The sequence below is a fragment of the Mesoplodon bidens genome (genome assembly GCF_964165515.1).
Source record: "Mesoplodon bidens genome assembly, chromosome: 2".
Classification (NCBI taxonomy): domain Eukaryota; kingdom Metazoa; phylum Chordata; class Mammalia; order Artiodactyla; family Ziphiidae; genus Mesoplodon; species Mesoplodon bidens.
This window is the reverse complement of record NC_138177.1, coordinates 63,837,674-63,856,779: the sequence shown is the minus strand read 5'-3', so window position 1 is coordinate 63,856,779 and position 19,106 is coordinate 63,837,674. Positions and strand designations below refer to the sequence as shown.

Here is a 19,106-nt window from a genome sequence, read left to right as displayed (position 1 = left end):
ATTGCAATAACTGGATTGGTTGCCTTTCTTTGGCCCCTAACTGCATTCTGCTAGTCTCCATAGAGCAGGCAGGAAACAAGTCAAGTCACATCTTCTGTTCAAAATCCATTTCAAACTTCTACCACCATTTAAATTTAATTCCAGTTCCTTACCCTGGTCTATGAGGCCCCACAGGAACCAGCTCCAGCTTGCCTTCTCCACCTGAACCTCCTACTGTCCTTCTCCTGTTCACTGTGCTCCAGATGTGTTGGCCCTCCTGCTGGTCCTCCCATTGCCTTCCCCTACACCCTGGTTAATAGAGCCTGTTGCTCCATCCTACCCACCACTTCAGTCTCTCTACACCCCTCCACCCTGCTGAGATTTCTTCAGAGCCACTACCAAGATATGAAACTGTACTGTTTGTTTTTATGTGAACTCATTTATTATGTCTCTCTCCCTCTGAAGAGTGTGACGAGAGCAGGTACTTGATCTGTGTTCACTGGTGCCTCCTTAGTTTCTACAGTACAGTAGGTGCTCAAGAAATGTGCCAAAGAGCAAATAAATATATATAGATGAGCAATTTATATAAAGACAGCACCTAGCCTATACTTAGTTGAATAACATAGCTATTTCCCTTAAAATAATCAAATCTGTCCTTAAAGGTAATTTATTTTTCTAAGTGAACTAGGTCAAAAAAAAAAAAAAAAAAAAGAAAGGAAAAAAGGGGGAGGCGGGGAGGAAGGCTTACTGTGTATAGGTGGCTGTGTTGGCTCTGTAGAGAATACAAGAAGGTATTCAACAAGATCCCTACCCTTAAGGAGTCTGCAATTTAGTGTCCAATGCAATGTGCCCACGCATGCGTGTGTCCTATAATAACAAGGGAATATTACAGGTAGACAGGACTTTAGGAGGAATGGTGTTCAAGCCCCCCCCCCCCCCATTATGGACTTCAGTGATCAAGAAATAATGGCAGCAGCTAGCATTTATTGAGTACTGACCATGGCAGGCACTGTGCCTGGCACTCTATGTGCTAAAAAGTCACGAACTAGATCTTGAGGGTTGAGAAGAAATAATATGTGGAAAAGAGTTAATCACTTGAAGGTAAAGATCAGAGGTGACAATATGTGAGGTGTATCTGGAAGGCAGCAGGGAGACCAGGCTGACCACAGTATAGGTTAAGAACAAAGGAACGGTAGGAGATGGTGTTGGAAAGGTAAAGTGGGCCAGATTACCAACTGTCCTGAATAACAAGCCACTTAGTACAGCCTTTATCCTGGAGCCAAATGGACTCGTGGGAAGAGACTGACAAGCAAAAATTATTTTATAGCAGAGGTTTAAATTAACAGTCTATGTGTTATACCCAGACGCTCAGGTGTGTTTGGTTTCATCTACAGTATTTCAAAAAGCTATTCAGCCTTCTAGACAAGGCATGGGAACATTCTATTCGCCCTATCACCTACAACTAAGTAATTTCATCTACTACTATTGTCTAACTGGCCCCTTTGGGTATCAGTTTGAGACCCTAAGTTTATACAGTGCTAATGTAAGACCATTTGGAGAGGGAAAGAAGGAATGGGGAAACTTATTAAGTAGCTATTGCAAAAGTCCAGGAAGAGGCAGTAAAGATGTAAATTGAAAGAATGATTTAAATGGAAAAGAAAAGGAGCGGGGTGCAAGAGACATGACAAATAAGAGAAGCATTAATTAATTAGAAAATTTAGAGGGCAGGATGAAAAAGAAAGGCAAAGATGAGACCATCTGGCACAAAGAAAAGATAGGTAATCCCTGGATAATCCTTTGGGGTTCATTTAGACACTTACATAAGTCCTGGGTCAAACATTTTCCATGAACACTCATGTTATTGGAAGACTATATTTCCTCTTTTGTGAGGAAGCTGGACTTCCCCTGCTCCCCTTAAAAGAGCCATTCAAGGACACCATGATTGCTGTTTCTAAGACCCTCCTTTGTCCAAGACCCAAAGAACAGCTAACTATATGATTTCATAAAATCCTACTGCTTAGTCCCAGCCTCCCATCTTAACTTGGTAAGAGAATCCCACAGTGGCTAGTCTTAATGTAACTTAACTTTCCTGATCTTGGCCAAGAGACAGAGATGAATATTGCACAGAAGTCACTTAGATTAGACAGCTTCTCTGAAGACAAACTCAAAACCAATTTTGGGCTGTCATCTTTCTCCCCATCAGAAAGTTCTAGGTTATGTCCTCCCCTACTTTGTTTCTTGTGAGACAGGTAGACCTGAAGATATCTAAATGAATGTTGTCAATAAAGACAGAGGGGCAGGGAACATATTTTGCCCTCTTTCAGATTGAAAGCTTTTTAAAGACCCAAGCAGTAGTAAAGTGGCTTCTTCTCCAGCTATCACATTAGGATATTATTTCTAAAAACAAAAATCACTTGAATCTGAAGCATTTAAAATAGTTTTCTGAACATATGACATCTCTGCAAACAGATCACACACACATATGTTAAATGAAGAAAAATGAATGGTTTATTTCCATATAGCATATCATGTTGCTAAAATCTGCTCACAAAGGGACCTCTGAATTACATACTATGACTATTTTCAATGTGAATAGATTACTTTTTGTAAAATTTACCCAATACTTGACATGTTACTTATTTAGAAAACAAAACAACTCCTTCACCCCCACACATGTAACAAACAGCCTACTGTACACTGAGTGGACTTTTATTAGCAATATGAGGTTGGATCCTGATGCCAACTTGAACTTGTATAGCATATTTCCTCTCTAAGGTTTTGATGCTAGGAACAGCTAAAGAGTTTAAAGAGAAGATAATGTAACCCTCCCAGGTTCCAGAACACAGCAAGTCAATGATTTATTAGCATTACTAGGTTCCTGGGTAAAAGGGGTTTGGATTCTGACATTAAAATAATGTCAGGGGCTTCCCTGGTGGTGCAGTGGTTGAGAGTCCGCCTGCCGATGCAGGGGACACGGGTTCGTGCCCCGGTCCGGAAGGATCCCAGGTGCCATGGAGCGGCTGGGCCCGTGAGCCATGGCCGCTGAGCCTGCGCGTCCGGAGCCTGTGCTCCACAACGGGAGAGGCCACAACAGTGAAACACCCGCGTACCGCAAAAATAAATAAATAAATAAGTAAGTAAGTAAGTAAATAAATAAATAAATAAATAAATAATGTCAGTATATTATGGGTATTGGGATAAAATTTCATCTTTTTCTAAAAACTGGGATACTCAAATTCAGCAAACAGGTAACACTTGCCACCAGACAACTGTTAGAATGAAGCTTCATACATACAGCATCCTTCTCTGAATTTTTAATCACTGCAACTGTAATATCATGGCACTCACACAGAAGTTACTCATATAAAAATTACTTAATGAGGGGATAAATAAGTGAATCTCTCTAACTTGCTGACACTCCACATGTGATAAACTTTTTTTCTTAAAAAAAATCTATGAAATGGGGACTTCCCTGGTGGCACAGTGGTTAAGAATCCGCCTGCCAATGCAGGGGACACAGGTTCGAGCCCTGGTCCGGGAAGATCCCACATGCTGCGGAGCAACTAAGCTCGTGCGCCACAACTACTGAGCCTGTGTGCTGCAACTACTGAAGCCCGTGCTCCTAGAGCCCGCACTCTGCAACAAGAGAAGCCACTGCAATGAGAAGCCCACACACTGAAACTAGAGAAGCCTGTAAGTAGCAACAAAGACCCAACCCAGCCATAAACAAATAAATAAATAAAATATTAAAAAAACAAAAATCTATGAAATGAGCATAAATGTTTTTGATGCTTTTTTAAAACAGTAGAGATTATACTTCTGATGACAGTATGTCACCTTTTTTACATAAGAAAGAACACCAGTGCTTCAGATATTAAGACATCGTTTTACTTAGCACAATTACTCTGGTTTTGGAAAAGCTTCCCAAACCTAGAAAGGTTTCATTTATACATCTTTTTTTTTGTTTTCTTTGGCCGTGCCATGCAGCATGTGGGATCTTAGTTCCTCAACTAGGGGTCAAATCCGTGCCCCCTAAAGTGGAAGCCCAGAGTTTTAACCACTGGACTGCCAGGGACGTCCCCCACATGTCTCTATATTAATGAATTAAATTAGTGTACATATTTTCAGTTCTCTATGAGATTTTATATAAATATTTCATTTTATGTGATGAAACTAATTGTTTAAAAAAAAAACACAACAGACACTTGCACTGTGCTGGTAATGGTTATCAAGGCCAAGTTCCACAGAAGCCAGAGCTGAGCAATGCAGAAGTGACAAGAAAATGAAAGCAGAGATACAAGAAAAAAGGGGAAAACTGGCAATGAGAGAACGTACTATTATATTCTACCATAAACACAGTGGTAGAAAGAGTGACAAGCAGTAAGGAAATCTGTAAGAGGCAGAGTCACTGACAGGAAGAAATGATAGATTTGGGAGAGAAGGACTCACAGGATAGCACAGTGATGTGGAGAAAAGTAGGCTCACAAGCCTCCGTGGTTCCTGAGGGCAGGAAAAATATTATTCGTGAACATTATTTAGTTACTAAGAAATTATGTTCTGTATCCTACATTCACAAAAGTATGGACAAATGTGGCAGCAGAGTCCCCAAATGCCAAGAACTTCATCTGATTCCTCACTTATCCTCAGCACCTGACATATGAAGATATCCCTAATACAATTATATTGAAAGCACGAAATAAACAGTGTTTTGATTATAAAGAACTTTGTACTTATAAGCAAACCCACTATTACCTGGACATTTTACTTAGCTCAAAACTTCATTCTTAGGATACTAAGGAAGTAGTGAATAGTGATTTCCAGTTTTGAAATTTTAAAAACTTTTCCTGACACAGGCAGATTTTATTAAAGGTATATTTTTCAGAACGGAGAAGGAAGTATTCAGAAACAATCTGTTTAGCATTATCATAGGAAAGTAAACTAGTTTTGTTAGTCATATGTAGCTTTTGGGGTTTTTAAAACAGTATAACTTAAGAGACCAATAGATTTTTAGGAAAGGGGACCATCATGTATAAAAAGTAACTTCACAGGAAAGACAACTTTAAAATGTACATACATATAATTTCCACCTCTAGCTAGGGGTTATCTACAGGAAAAACCGACATTACGAGTTTGAGGAAGGACTATTCCATTTAGTTGTAGTACAATGTTAATTTAACAGTAATTCCCCACCACAAATGTCCTTTAAGGCAGGGAGACTCAACAGGAGTACTCTGGTCCTTCTTCACAGTTTATACTTAAAAAAGTAAAATTAGACCATACATAAGGTCAGCTTGATTCAACTTGAAAATAAGCAGTCAGATAATAGTGACTTTTTGGTATTACAGCTAGATTTGAATATGGTTGTGACTTCTGCTTTGATAATTCCCTGTACCAGAGGTCTGATGAAAATAAACAAGAGAAGGTCCAGTGTTATACTATTAGCTCTATTAAATTTTTTTTTACTATTCTTAAAAATTATGGTTTAAAAATATGTGTATATATATATATATAACATAAAATTGTCATTTAAACCATTTTTTGGTGTACTATTCAGTGGCATTAATTACATTCATAATGTTGTATAATCACCACCAAAACTATTTCTAAAAGTTTTCATCACCCCAAACAGAAACTCTGTACTCATTAAGCACTACTAAGTAATTTTAAGAAAAAATTAAGAAGAAAAGTCAGTTTATGGAGGATTGACTATAAATGGTAATAAAAAGATCTAGTTAAAATAAACAAAAGAATGACTATTTTATCTAATTTTGTCAAGAAAAAAATTAAGAATAAAAATCATAGTTGATGGAGGATTGACTATAAATAGCAATAAAGGAAGATAGTCATGTAACAGTAATCATCTTAGAAAGCTTTCACAGGGTTCCATTTTCATGTGTATTCTGTTGTCTATTTTGTCTTTGTTATGTTTCCATTTCCTACTTGATGGGTTTTTTTTTTCCAGTGATAATGCAGAATTAGAAAACAATGGATATAAATTAAATTAAAAGCTTATTTGGAAAAAAATCTAAGATGAAGAAGAAGAAAAGTAGTTAGCATCCTAATTCTCAGAGTAGTAAACAGAATTAGAGAGTTAGATAGTAACTCCATAAGGCTGATAACAGTATTTGAACTAAGGCTCTCCAGACTCTGCTCTTTCCACTATGTCAGGCTGCCTTCCTGAGGCGCTATAGTTTTGGTATGGCTTTTTTTTCCCCCCTGAACTTTAAAAAATTGTATTATCAAACAAAGGAGGATGGTCATCTTGATATTCTCTCCTGCCCCCTTTTCTGGTTTTTGACTAGCTTAATTTACTGTTTAGAGAAACTTTAAAACTTTGAATTATTTGTAATATTTGACTTAGGCAAGTAGTATTAAGTTTGTTCAAACCTAGAGCTTATAAATCCATTCAGTATCTCCTACTCTTATTGTATTTTAAAATGTTTCCTTCATTCTGTTATACTGTTTTAAAGAATTTTAAAATACATTAATAATAGTAAGAAACAGTGAATATATATTTTATCTTCTAGATGTATGAGAAGAAAAATAAGATTCCCTTACAAGAATGTAACTAATCTTATCTTGTTAATGATTCCCGGGACTGCCAAATAAAAATCATAAGAATATGAAACATGAGGTACATAATGCTTACTATACTGGAGGCATGCAATATAATTTTTGAGGTATAAACATCATGATTATACATAATGATTAAAAATTTATGTTAACTAAACTTCCCCCTCATGTTTGAGGCCAGAGAAAATTTACAAAAACAAGGCAATATTTAGCATATATGTGCTTTCAAATTTCATCTTTTTAATCGTATTTTATATTAAATCATATTTATATTAAATCTCAAATTTACCTCTGCAATCTCTATCCTTTTTGCAAGATCATCGAGAGAAAGACAGCTTTCATCAGAAGGCAGGTTCTCCTGTAGACTATAGGATTCTTCTTCAGGAGAAAGATCTTGAAGGAGATCAGGGTCTTCCTCTTGGTTATCTTCATATGAAAGGGAATCTTCAGTATCTTTTAAGCATTCTTCTAAAAGGCTGTTCAAATAGTCTTCTGTTTCCTTACTGACTTGTTCGTGTTTATCTCCCTGTTCCTCTGGGGCCATATACTCTTCTGGAAGCACTGTACTTAAATCAGATACTTGATTATTTTCACAAAGTACACTCTCAGAGCCCTCTGAGTCAGTCTGCCCCTGTGGTGATTTTCCATCACTGTCTGTAAGATCAGGTTGCTGCAGCTCATTTAATTCATTGTTCTCAAGTTGGTCTGTGGGCAACGCCTCAGAAGAATCCTGAAGTAGCAACTGGAGTTCCTTTCTTTGCGTCTGTGAGTATTTACCCTCAGAAATCAACGCAGGAGGTATATGGTCAGAGGCTGGTAAAATCAATGGCTCTATCATTGACTCGCTGGAAACCTTAGGGTCCTTAGCAATGCCCTCTATTTCGGCCACATCTTGGCTGGCCTCTGACTGAGTCAGCTGCAAGCGGCTGTCATCCTCACAAGCATTCCCTGAAGAGAGTAGCCCAGACCTGCTCCCTGCCGACTCCAAGGGCAGGGCGTGGAGCTCCAGTGTGGCTTCAGCACTGCACAGCGGCTCCTCCGTGTGGCCCTTCCCTGCAGTTACCGGAAGGCTCAGGGGATCTGCCTGCCTGTCCATCTGATTACAGCAGGGAGTGCTCTCGTGGGTCTCTCTTTTATGTTGGCTTTCTTTTCCTGATTCCATGCCAACACAAGTTTCACTCTCTGAAAACGAAGGAAAGCAAGTTGTTTTAAGATTCAAAACAGAACTTTGTACAGGAGGGAAGAGAAAGGACATGAATAATATGTGGGACACAACGATATTCTAAACCTCTGAAATGGAAATTCTACCTGATGGATGATAGTGTCTTTAGGTAGAGGAAACATCCTAAACATTTAGTAAGTAATCCTTTAGATATGAAAACTAACAGAGATTATTCAAAAACATGTTAAAATATGAATATATAATTTAGTCTTCATTATAATTGAAAAAGTCATTTTTTCAAAGGTTTAGAAGATATTCTTCTGAGCTTTATTGGCTGTGTATATTTAAATGAATACTTTAAAGTGTAGAAAAATTATTTTCAGTGTATTTAAGACATGGTATATTAAATAAATATTTTTACATGATGAACCATAGTAATACATAATTTAAAGTGTAAGAAAACCAATACTGGTTCTGATCTATTAAGACTAAACTAAGGAACATAAGTCTGTTCTGTTCAAATTTACTTAAGCATAATATCCTTAATAATAACATCCTTAATTAATGTGTTGGAAAATTACTTTAACTTCTTAAAGGGAGGCAGTCAAAGGTAGTGGTATAAAGCATAAGCCTTGGTCCCAGGCAGAAATGGGTTTGGAATTTTAATATTTCTTTCAATTTCTATTTTAAATAAAACAATTTAAAATACTTTTCTTTCACTTTAAAACTAAACCATTAAAAACTTTCACAAAATATATACTGAATGCATAAACTAGTAGATAAGAGAGAAGCTTGCTCATGATTGAGTTTTTGGTCGATTAAGCATTCCTAACTACCACAGGAGTTTTAACTTTTTCTTTTGTCATATATTGTTTAATTTATACAAATCCTGGGCCAAAGGTTAAAATCAAGGATGAAATATAGTGATGATTATATTCTACCTGGTTTTTCATTTATTGGTACTTTAATAATTACCAGTTGGCAATGGCAGCACGTACCATACCAAAGAAAAGACAGAACTTAAATGCCATCTTCTGGTTTCAGAGAATCAGGGATGGAGTCTGGCCACCTCAACTCTGCACTGCTGAGCTTATTAGAGTTCGTATTACCTCCCCCAATGCCTTAACTTGAACATCAGATGAGGAGAGGACAAGGAAAAATAGGTCTCTTTTGGGGAGAGTACAGCATTCTTTGTCTTGTCCCACCCCAAGGAATCATTCAAAGTTTGGAAGACTGCAAAAAAAAAAAACCCAAAAACACATGGACATTTTAATTCCCATTAGGTTGTCTGCTTCACCCCTGAGCTTGCTGGTCTGCCTCTCTGTTAAGATGCGGGACGTCAGAGCAAAGAGGGCCCCTGCCAGATGGAAAGGGGGCCAAGCTCTCCTCCACAAGTTCCCAGTACCCAAAGGTTCAGAAGATGGCCCTCAAAACATATCCATAGAATTCAGAGAGTAAATAGCATAAACACAGGGCGGAGAGGGCCCCACATCAGAGGAACGGGGTGTGCTGTCTCTAGCTGAGGGCCAGTTACCTAAAGGACCACAGATGTCGAGGAGAGCAACTTGGAAGTAAGCGCCTCCTCAGTTGGTCCTGCCAGAGCCACCACACGTCCCCATAGCCTGGATTCCGTCCTATGCACTAATCTAGCTAGCTTCACCAGAGAGCGGACCATGCTCCCAGCCCCTGCAGAGCTGGTGGACAGAGAAGAGCTTTGAATAAAATGAGATTTAAGTGTTATGGTAAAGTTTGGAACAGAAAAGGACTAAGTCATAAAGAATCAAAATGAGACTATTTAATAGCTATAAGTGACTGAAAAGTTAGAGAATCAGCCTGAGATGCCATTACATGAGTAGAAAGTGACGTGGCTGACTATAGTTACTTAGACAAAATAGTCATTTTAAGTACTGTTTCTAATGAAGCAAGATACCACTTAAGTGGTGCGTAATAAAGACTACGCATAGGTACAATGTATTACTTATAAATACTGGCCTGAAAACAGTTGCTTCATTCCACTATTAGAAATATAAAATATGAAAAAAAGTAGTAATTTAAGATGCAAAGGGCAAGAATTTCAGACTAGATCAGGAGAGTAGCTATAGTTTGTTTGATGCCATATAAAATCTAAGTGATATTTTTAATACATATTCAGTCTCCAAATCAGACATAATATATGCTATTTTATAATTTGTTGTATCAAATCATGTTTTTGGGGAAAAACTTAAAACCTGTCCTTACAGGTAATGAAAAACAGTCTGCTGCCTTACCCTCCCATCTGTCTGATTCCTGCTCTCTAGGGGCAGCCAATTTTCAATTCCTTTAGCTGCTTCCTCTCATATTTACTCACCATTTCTAGATAAGACTTACATTGTTATTTATTGACTTTTCAGTTGTAGAGGACACCTACTGACTTCCTACTATGGAAGAGAGTTAGCTCTCATGGTTCCTTTCCCCAACAATGATGTTTTCTTTCTCCTCCTCTAGCTCCCATTACAATTCAACACAATTCTGGGGCAAATCAATATTCAAATGTTTATGTTACTATGGCTTTGTAAATATTATTCACAACTGACCCACACTATGTACTCTGATACATCTTCCTTTCTCATTTGTGCTTTGTTTTCCTTGGTGTTGATAACTGCCTCATTACTTCATTAAAAAAAACCCTTTACCTATGTGTCTTCAAACTCTGACAGATGTACAACTACGGCATATGTACTAACAGGTAATCCATCAGTTTTAAAACATATCCTTCTTGAGTCCCTGACCTGGAACTCCTCTCCAGGGCTGCTACACAGGTATCATCCTGGAATTTCCTTTCCCAGTGATCCTAGGAATTCATTTTGGCTCTATTTTGGAAATCTTGTTTTCTCTGAATCCCAGGTCTTCCTCTTTGTTTATTCTTAGTAGAACATTTCCTAAGAAAAGGTACATGGAAGGTAAACTTTCTAAGGTTATTCACATCTGAAAGTCTTTACTTCTTCACCCCTGACTAAAACTTTGGTTGGGTAAAGTTTTCTATGTTAGAAATCATTCTCTCTCGCAATTTTGAAGGCACTGCTGTATTGTGTCTAGCTTCCAACAGGCCTCCGATTTGGTAGAAGGGGAATATAAAGGTCTAAACGCTTCTTGTACAGTCTTTTAGCGCAACCTTAAACCCTTAAATTTAGAGGTATCCTCTGTGCTTCCAATTCCCAAACCTTCCCAAGCAGAAATCAACCTTTTCCCTGTAGACACTTAGTTTTTGGCTTTCTCTGGTATGTTAAGCCAGGTGTCACCCATCTATCTGCTTTCCAGCTTCCAAAATTTTCTGGATGTCATAGCTGCTGCTGGTTCCTTGCCAGGTCTGTCCTTCTGGCTTTCTGCCTTTAAGGATCCCCTTCAGATATTTTAATAGTGTTCCAAAAAAAAAGTGGAAGTAAATGTTTGATCCACTATGTTTAACCAAAAATATTTTCTGAATTTTCTACAAGTATGTATCATAGTATAAAACTTATTGTTAATGTTTCTGTTAATATTAACATGAATTTCTGTTAATTGGCTCTCCTGACCCCAAAGATCTAGTGAGGTAAGTTTACTAATCCCTATTGCATTGACTTAAGATGTACTAAAAAAAAAATTCTATTCTGATGAAACAAAAATGGAATAAAAGCTGAGTGTATGACAGATACTTAATAATACCAAATTAAAGAGGTAGTTCTAAAATGAGAAGTTAGACTTAAACCTAAGTTCTAACACATGCTCTACAAATGCACATACCTTTGCGTTACTCTCTCATCTCCCATTCCCCCATGAATTCTCTTTAGGGAAAAATCCCCTATACAAAACATGATGTGAGACTAAAGCATTCATGAATTAACACATTTCTTATATTTTCTGAGTATCTCATTAATTATCATCAGGTAAAAACATCTGAGTGATATCAGGCTTGAAAAAGAAATTTTCAATGTTAATATCTATTCTAGCAGATGGAAAGAAATGTGCCTAAATTAAGTCTGAACTGTTGGTAATAGTATAAATTAGTACAACTTCTACAGAGGCTAATTCAAAACTAAAAATGTATACACTCAGTCATCAGGGAAAAGCAAGTTAAAACCACAGTGACATTCATATCCAGTAAAATGACTTAAAAAAAAACGTGACAACATTAAGTGTCACCAAGGATGTGGAACAACTGGAATTCTCATATATTGCTGGTGGGGTATAAAATAGGACAACAGCGTTGGAGAACTATTTAACAGTTTCTTAGAAAGCTGAACATGTACCTTCCCTAAGACCCAATGACTCCACCCTCAGTTCTTTACCCAAGAGAAATAAAAACATGTATCTACAAAAAAAACTTGTACCATTTTATTCATGATATCTCCAACTTGGAAACAACCCAAATATCTATCAACAGGTGTATGGATAAACAAATTGTGGTACAGTCAAAAAGTGGAATACTACTCAGCAATGAAAGGAAATGAATTAATAATACATACAACAATACGGGCAACTCTCAAAAAAAAAAGGATGCCGAGCAATTCTACTTATATTACATTCTAAAACAGGGAAAACCCACTGATAATAAGAGAAAGCACTGGGTTGCCTGGGACTGGAGGTGGGAGGGACTGAGTGTAACAGGGCTGGGAAAAAGATTTTGGAGTGATGAATATGTTCCATATCTTGACTGGGGTAATAGTTACATGAGTGTATACAGTTGTCAAAGTTCATCAAATCATACACTTAAAATGGGTACATTTTATTGTATGGAAATTGTACTTCAATAAAGTTGATTAAAAAATGGGAAGGGAATGATAAATAGAAAACTCAGGATAATGGTTGCCTCAGGAATGGAGTGAAGCAGGTGATGGGATAGAGAGGAACACAAAGGTAGCTGTAACAGAACTGACAATTTAGTCCCTCGTTGGGTACAAGGTTCACAGGTCTTCATTTATCTATCAATTGTTAAAATGTATGTACGTTTCATATTATTTTTTACACATAAAATATCACTTAATAAAAATGAATTAAAATATAAATTAATAAAAACGCATGGGCTTCAGGGTCAGAAAAATAGGGTTTAGCTTTGTGTTCTAATTAGTTCTGTTCTGGAATAAGTCACTTACCTCCCTTGAGTTTCTTACAATGATTTAGCCTACCTTAAATTGGTTGTTAGGAGGAAAAGATGAGATAATATACATAAAAGTATTTTGAAAATATAAAATACTACATAAATTACTTGAAGACTTTAATAATGGTAGATTAATTAGAAAAGTAGCAATGAATAACACATAGAGAACATTAATGGAATACTAGTAGTAGGGGGTAGTGATAACATGAGGAGGAAGTGGTGGAGGAAGAGTAATGAGAGCAGTGAGCACATATTTTTCTTACCTTGTGCCAGGTACTGTGCTAAACTTTAATGAAATTACTAATTTAATCCTCATAAGAATCCTATGAGGTAAGAACTATTAATGTCCACCTTTTGGAAATGAGGAAAGGGAGGGACAGAGAAATTAGGCAACTTGCTTATGGTCACACAACTTTTTTTGTTTTTGGCCGCACCATGTGGCATGCAGGATCTTAGTTCCCCAACCAGGGATGGAACCCAAGTGCTCTGCATTGGGAGCGTGGAGTCTTAACCACTGGACCACCAGGGAAGTCTCTTAGGGTCACACAACTTTAAGTGGTGGAGAGAGGATTCAAACCAGACAAGTTTGGTGCCAGAAACAATGTCTTTAACCACCACACACACAAAAAAGCAAGTTACTTATTATATAAGGAGCTTAAGACCAAGATACGTAGAGAGAAAGAAAAGGGAAAGTCTACACTGTAGAACATGTAAGACATTAGAAATAAGGAATATGGGGAAAAACAAGGACAATATATTAAATACAAATCATTTAAAGTAATATCTTCATATTTCTCTTTCTCTCATATTCTTTCTTACATTTCTATGTATTTATTAATAGAATAACCAATCTGAGTAGGCTCATTATGAGACTTTTGACATTTTTCTTTAAAAGATATTATTTTATCAGACTTGGCAAGATTTCTTTCTCCAGAATTTAGTCCACACCCTCCCCGTAAAATGGCTATTAATGAAATGTCTGCATTGTGAAAGTCTTTGAAAATCCACACAACTTACTTATAGCAGAAGTATGCTGCAATTTAATTAGAAACTAGAAGACCCAGGTTCTAGTTGTGAATCAAAGCACCAAGCAAGTGGCTTAAACGTGATATCTCAGTTTCCTGTCTGTGCCACCTATCTCGCAGTAAAGGCCAAGCTAGAAGTAGTGCCAAGCTAGTGCTGGGCAGCATCAGACTCAAACAATCAGCATGTAATAACAGCCTTCTTCCCAATGTACACAGAAAAGAGACACATTCACACCCAAACTAGGTGACTATTTTGTGACTTTTTCCCCTAAGATTTTTATGAAGCTCATTGTATTCTGATTTCCAAAATAAAAATGACTGGAAAAAAGAGACAGGAAAAACAGAGTATAGTAGGATTGACCTAAGGCAACCCAAATTTGCCTCATAAGAGAAGAGGGGATAAAGTAAGATTTGGGGGGAAAAAACGTAAAGAGAAAAAAGCAAGTGAAATTGCAGGCATCATTGTCGTCATCTTACCTCTTCAGGCAACTCAAGTCAAAAGACCTGATGCTGCCTGTTTACTATCAGGGCCCTCAGGCCCAGGAACATAAAGCCCAGTAATATAAATTAGTACTAAAATCATAAACAAGGAAAAATAAATGCCCTAAAACACATTTATTTATCTTTATTTTCTAAAGTTTTTATAATAAACATACATTACTACTGTAAGAAAAAAAATTTCTAGAAATCTTTAACTTTTGACATAAGACACAGTGCTATAAAATATACTATGAATGCTATAGAAATATATATTATATATATATATAAGTATATATATACTTAAATACAAATTAAAGTATACCATATGTTAGTCAACAAAAAAAGGAAGAGAATAAATTACTATAGATAAACTATAAGGATACAGAGCTTATCTTGATAATATCTAGATTTACAGAAAAAATTTCTGATAAAGTTTGTACAAAAACCAATTTTTTTTAACAGAAAGGGATGTCTGAATACACTAAAACCAATTCTGTTTCAGAGCTTATTTGTACCGTCTTGTCATATTCTGTTAGACACATATAACCACCTACTGAAAACATGAAATAATTTTATGTTTTTATAAGAATTCAGATTTTATCATTCCTACTACTAGATATCTAAAAATAGAATTACACAATGTAAAAAAATCTTGCTTTGCTATTTGTGTAGGAGAGGTATACGCAAAAAAACTCCTTCACAGCAACTCAGATTAACACTTGTAGAATATTTATTATAAGAGGCAGGCATATCTCTTATATCCCCCTGTAATTTAAAAACATACCCGGCTCTTTGGCTGTAGCTCCTCTTTCCTTTGGATCTTCAGATACTATTAACTGCGTAAAGCATTTCCTTCCCAGGGACTTCTGTACAGCTGCTATCTAAAAAGTTTTTTAAAAAGAAGAAGAAGAAAAAAAAAAACTTTGGAGGAAACTATTACATTAAATTAGAAAGCTGAAAATAATTTGAGGAAGGTTTCATTATTTTCTAAAACTGTCCATACAACAAACATGACACATTTTTCCTATAGACATTTTCAAAGAAAATCTCTTACCTTATGTTTGGATAAAAGAGGACTGTAGAAAAAAAGAGAAAAAAAAGAATTAAAAAAAATTACAGCAGCAATATGCTTCCAAACAAATGTCACTGAAAGGGCTGTAAAAAAAAAAATAGAGCTTCTCTGGATTCTAATATTAGCACAGAACATTTCCACTGCTGAAACATTACCACTGGTTCATACAGTTCAAAGTGCAGCTATCTCATGTGTTAATCTCCTTAGATGGCCAATAACTAATGAAAACCTCCATAGAAGCTATAAATACTGAGATTCGGGGGGGAAATGTCAACCTTTTGCTAATAATGTATTTCAAGAGCATTTCACAGATATTATTAAAATTTTAGTTTATGCCATTATAGTCTAAAATTATGGTGGAAGATAATTTTATATGCATTATCCATAGAAAAGGATAACAAAAGTAATCTTTAAATATTATACTTCAGGGGCTTCCCTGGTGGCGCAGTGGTTGAGTCCTCCTGCCGATGCATGGGACGCGGGTTCGTGCCCCGGTCCGGGAGGATCCCACATGCCGCGGAGCGGCTGGGCCCGTGGGCCATGGCCGCTGAGCCTGCGCGTCCGGAGCCTGTGCTCCGCAACGGAAGAGGCCACAACAGTGAGAGGCGCGCGTACCACAAAAAAAAAAAAAAAAAAAAAAATTATACTTTAGGAAATACCCGAGATAAAAGAATGCATATATTCACCAAAAAGCATACACAAAAATGTTCACAGCCATTTTATTCATACAATTCAAAAACTGGAAACAAATCAAATGTCTATTAACAATATAATGGATAAATAAATTGCTGCACAGTCATATATTGAATCCACACAGCAGTAAAGCAGAGCAAGTTACCATAACATGTAACTATGTGTAACACCAACATAACCATGGGCAAAAGAAGCTAGATACAAAAATCTACTCTGTGTGATTACATTTATATTAAATTACAGAACAGGCAAATACACTGTTATAGAACTCAGACAGTAGTTACTTTGGGGGAAGGGTACTAACTTCGTACACAAATTAGGGAGATTTCTGAGGGGCTGGACTGTCCTGTATCTTGGTCAGACTGGTAGTTACACTATGTATCTGTACATGTACAAATTCATTAAGCTGGGTACTTTAATGTATGTATAACTCAAAAATATTTTTTATATTAAAAATTTTAGGAGTATAATTTTGGGAAATTATCAAATTTAAAGCATAAAAATTTGGGGGTTTGTTTATTATACTATCCACTGTTCATTAGCTAGAAATTCTCTAGTGATCTGAAGCAATGTGACTAGCTTTTAAATTATGTGTTGGCAAGTTACCTTATATTTAAAAAGAGAAATAAAAAAAGAAAAAAAAGTCATACTCACATTAGGTTCAATAAATATTTGTTTTTAAATAATTAAAACATTTGTAACACATTAAAAAATTATTAGTTCCATAGGAAGGGCAGAAAAAGTGTCTATATTGAATTTTGAAAGTAAGAAAACAATCTCCTTTATCTATTTTAAAAGATTCCATTGTTTAAAACCTCTACAAAGTCAAAAGTTAACCTATTTTAACTCACTAAGAAATTAGGTTATAATGCGAAATCCATTAAAATACTGTTTCAAAGGTTCAAATTGACTAACACAAGAAAATTGTACATCCCAGAAATCTGCACTAGTTTAATCACTATCATGTCCCCATACCTTTAAAATTCTGAGTCTTCATATAATGAATTAAAAAATATATTTAAGTGCTTTATTATTACTATATTCAGTTTTAAAAATCCAACTCTTTGATACAAATCAAACAATTTAAAATTATCTGGTAAATGGAGTTTTCCTTCTACAGTATTTTGGTTAAATACCATAGTGCATTTGCTTTCCAGTATTAGACTACTCTTAAAAATGTGTTTTTACTATAACACAGTATAGTAAAAACATAGAAACATTGACAAACATACAAACATTGAAAAACAATTATAATAAAAAATCCTAACACAAATTTTTCCATCTGAATCGCCTAATCTCTTAACCAAAAAGTAATCGAAATTAGAAGTTACATTTAAAAATTTCTAATTAGAGGGTGCTTTGAATTTTGTAAAGTAGACCTTTTGCTGAGTTTAGTGTAAGAAACAGATAAAAACTGAGAAAGGAACCTAATCATTTTATCAACTTTAATTTCTCCAGTTGAAAGCATTAACAAAACAAAGAAATGAATCTTGTATTTCAAATATTCAATGCTACAGTGCTTCTTCAATATTCTATTCCAACTCATTGTAAACAAATACTGAAGTACTTACTCTTGATGTGTTGTACAAAATTTAGCAAGCCGCTCAAAATCCTCACCATTAAATCCTTTTTCTGAATTCCTCAAAGATGTAACTGTATGTGGTTGTACAGTTTTCCATTTTGTTTCTAAATTTAAAATATTTGTTAGTCACTGGCTGTTACAAAATATGTTTAGGAGGGAAAAAATAGATAACTGGCACCACTGATAAAGATCATCATGCAAAAGTATCTTCTCAACCCCAAAGTTAACACAGAAATAGCTAAGTGATTATTTTTCATTCTAAATAAATATTATCCCAGAGACTAAATTAGCCAATAGGGCATACAAAGGGATCAGAAGAAATGCAAACAGTTGCAAGTGTTCTTTTCTTGGCACTGATATGAAGAACAAAATACAAAGAGAAAAATTTTCTTACATTGACATAAATGTGTGGTAAAAATGCTACTTTCTTTGCAACGTTAACTTGACTAGAAACGTCTATTTCCTAAAACTAGGTCAAATATGTTAACTTTCTAGAGAGCAACTTGTTAGATTATTGATAATTCCACATTCTGTTAGTCTGTACTCACCCCACTGTTCTTGAATGGCAGAAAGATTTGCGAGCAACTGCTCATGATACAGTCGTTCGAGCTGAATGAATTTCATTGCTTTCTCATCTGAATAGAAAATTTGAGGAAAATAGAAATCCAGCCTAAAGAATAATGTCCTATATCGGTTGATAAATTTGAAGCTTACCAAAAAATGAGAGGACTCTAAATACTTTTAAATTTAAACAAAACTTAAGTAAGGTTTCTTGGTTTTGAAGTAGGTAAATTTTAATGTAGCATATCATGCAGTAGCTACCTGGGTTCCATTCTATCAGCAAACAGTAGAAACAAAAAGAAGGTTTTAACGTTCAAGGAATGCCTGCTTGCTAATAATATCTCTAGGAGAGTCAATTAAATATAATTTAATTAGAAATAGGACCCATATGGAATCCTGTAATCTAAGTGTTCCCCCCGCTTTTTTTCTCTCCTTAAATTACCTTCTGTCAAGCAACTATGTTACCCTCTAGTCAAATGTTTGTTTCTGATTTCAACTGCCTGTGATCCTTTACTTGTTTCTCACTGAACACTTAAAAAAAATTAACTTGCCACAGTGATTTTCATAATTATGTGCTTCTACTTTTTTGGTAGATTTTCTTATAAACTGCTGCCTTCTCCATCTGTATCACACATTTAGCATCATATGAGGTCATAATAAATTGTGCAACTGTCTACCTTCCTTTGGGCCATGTTCTAAATGTTGACCCAGAAAGAAGGAAGAGAAAAAACTCACTGTTATACCTTTTTGTCCTTCCCATGATCACTCAGAGGTTTAATTCTCTCTCTCATTTGTAGTCTTAAAGATATGCCAGGAATCATAAAATAGGCCAGGGAGAAGCAGAGACAATTCCATTTTCCTCTGTG

General features: G+C 35.8%; 1 protein-coding gene across 6 annotated transcripts in view; it reads right to left on the bottom strand.

The window, feature by feature from the left end:
• CNST (consortin, connexin sorting protein) overlaps positions 1-19,106 on the bottom strand; it is a 124,154-nt gene that overhangs the window by 19,848 nt on the left and 85,200 nt on the right. For all 6 annotated transcript variants that reach the window (XM_081222026.1, XM_081222024.1, XM_081222023.1 and 3 more), the window contains 5 exons: positions 18,228-18,314; positions 17,669-17,783; positions 15,387-15,408; positions 15,117-15,213; positions 6,842-7,734 (listed from right to left, as the gene is read on the bottom strand). In XM_081222026.1, the coding sequence (XP_081078152.1) occupies positions 6,842-7,734; positions 15,117-15,213; positions 15,387-15,408; positions 17,669-17,783; positions 18,228-18,314 (1,214 nt within the window). The remainder of the gene's footprint in view (positions 1-6,841; positions 7,735-15,116; positions 15,214-15,386; positions 15,409-17,668; positions 17,784-18,227; positions 18,315-19,106) is intronic.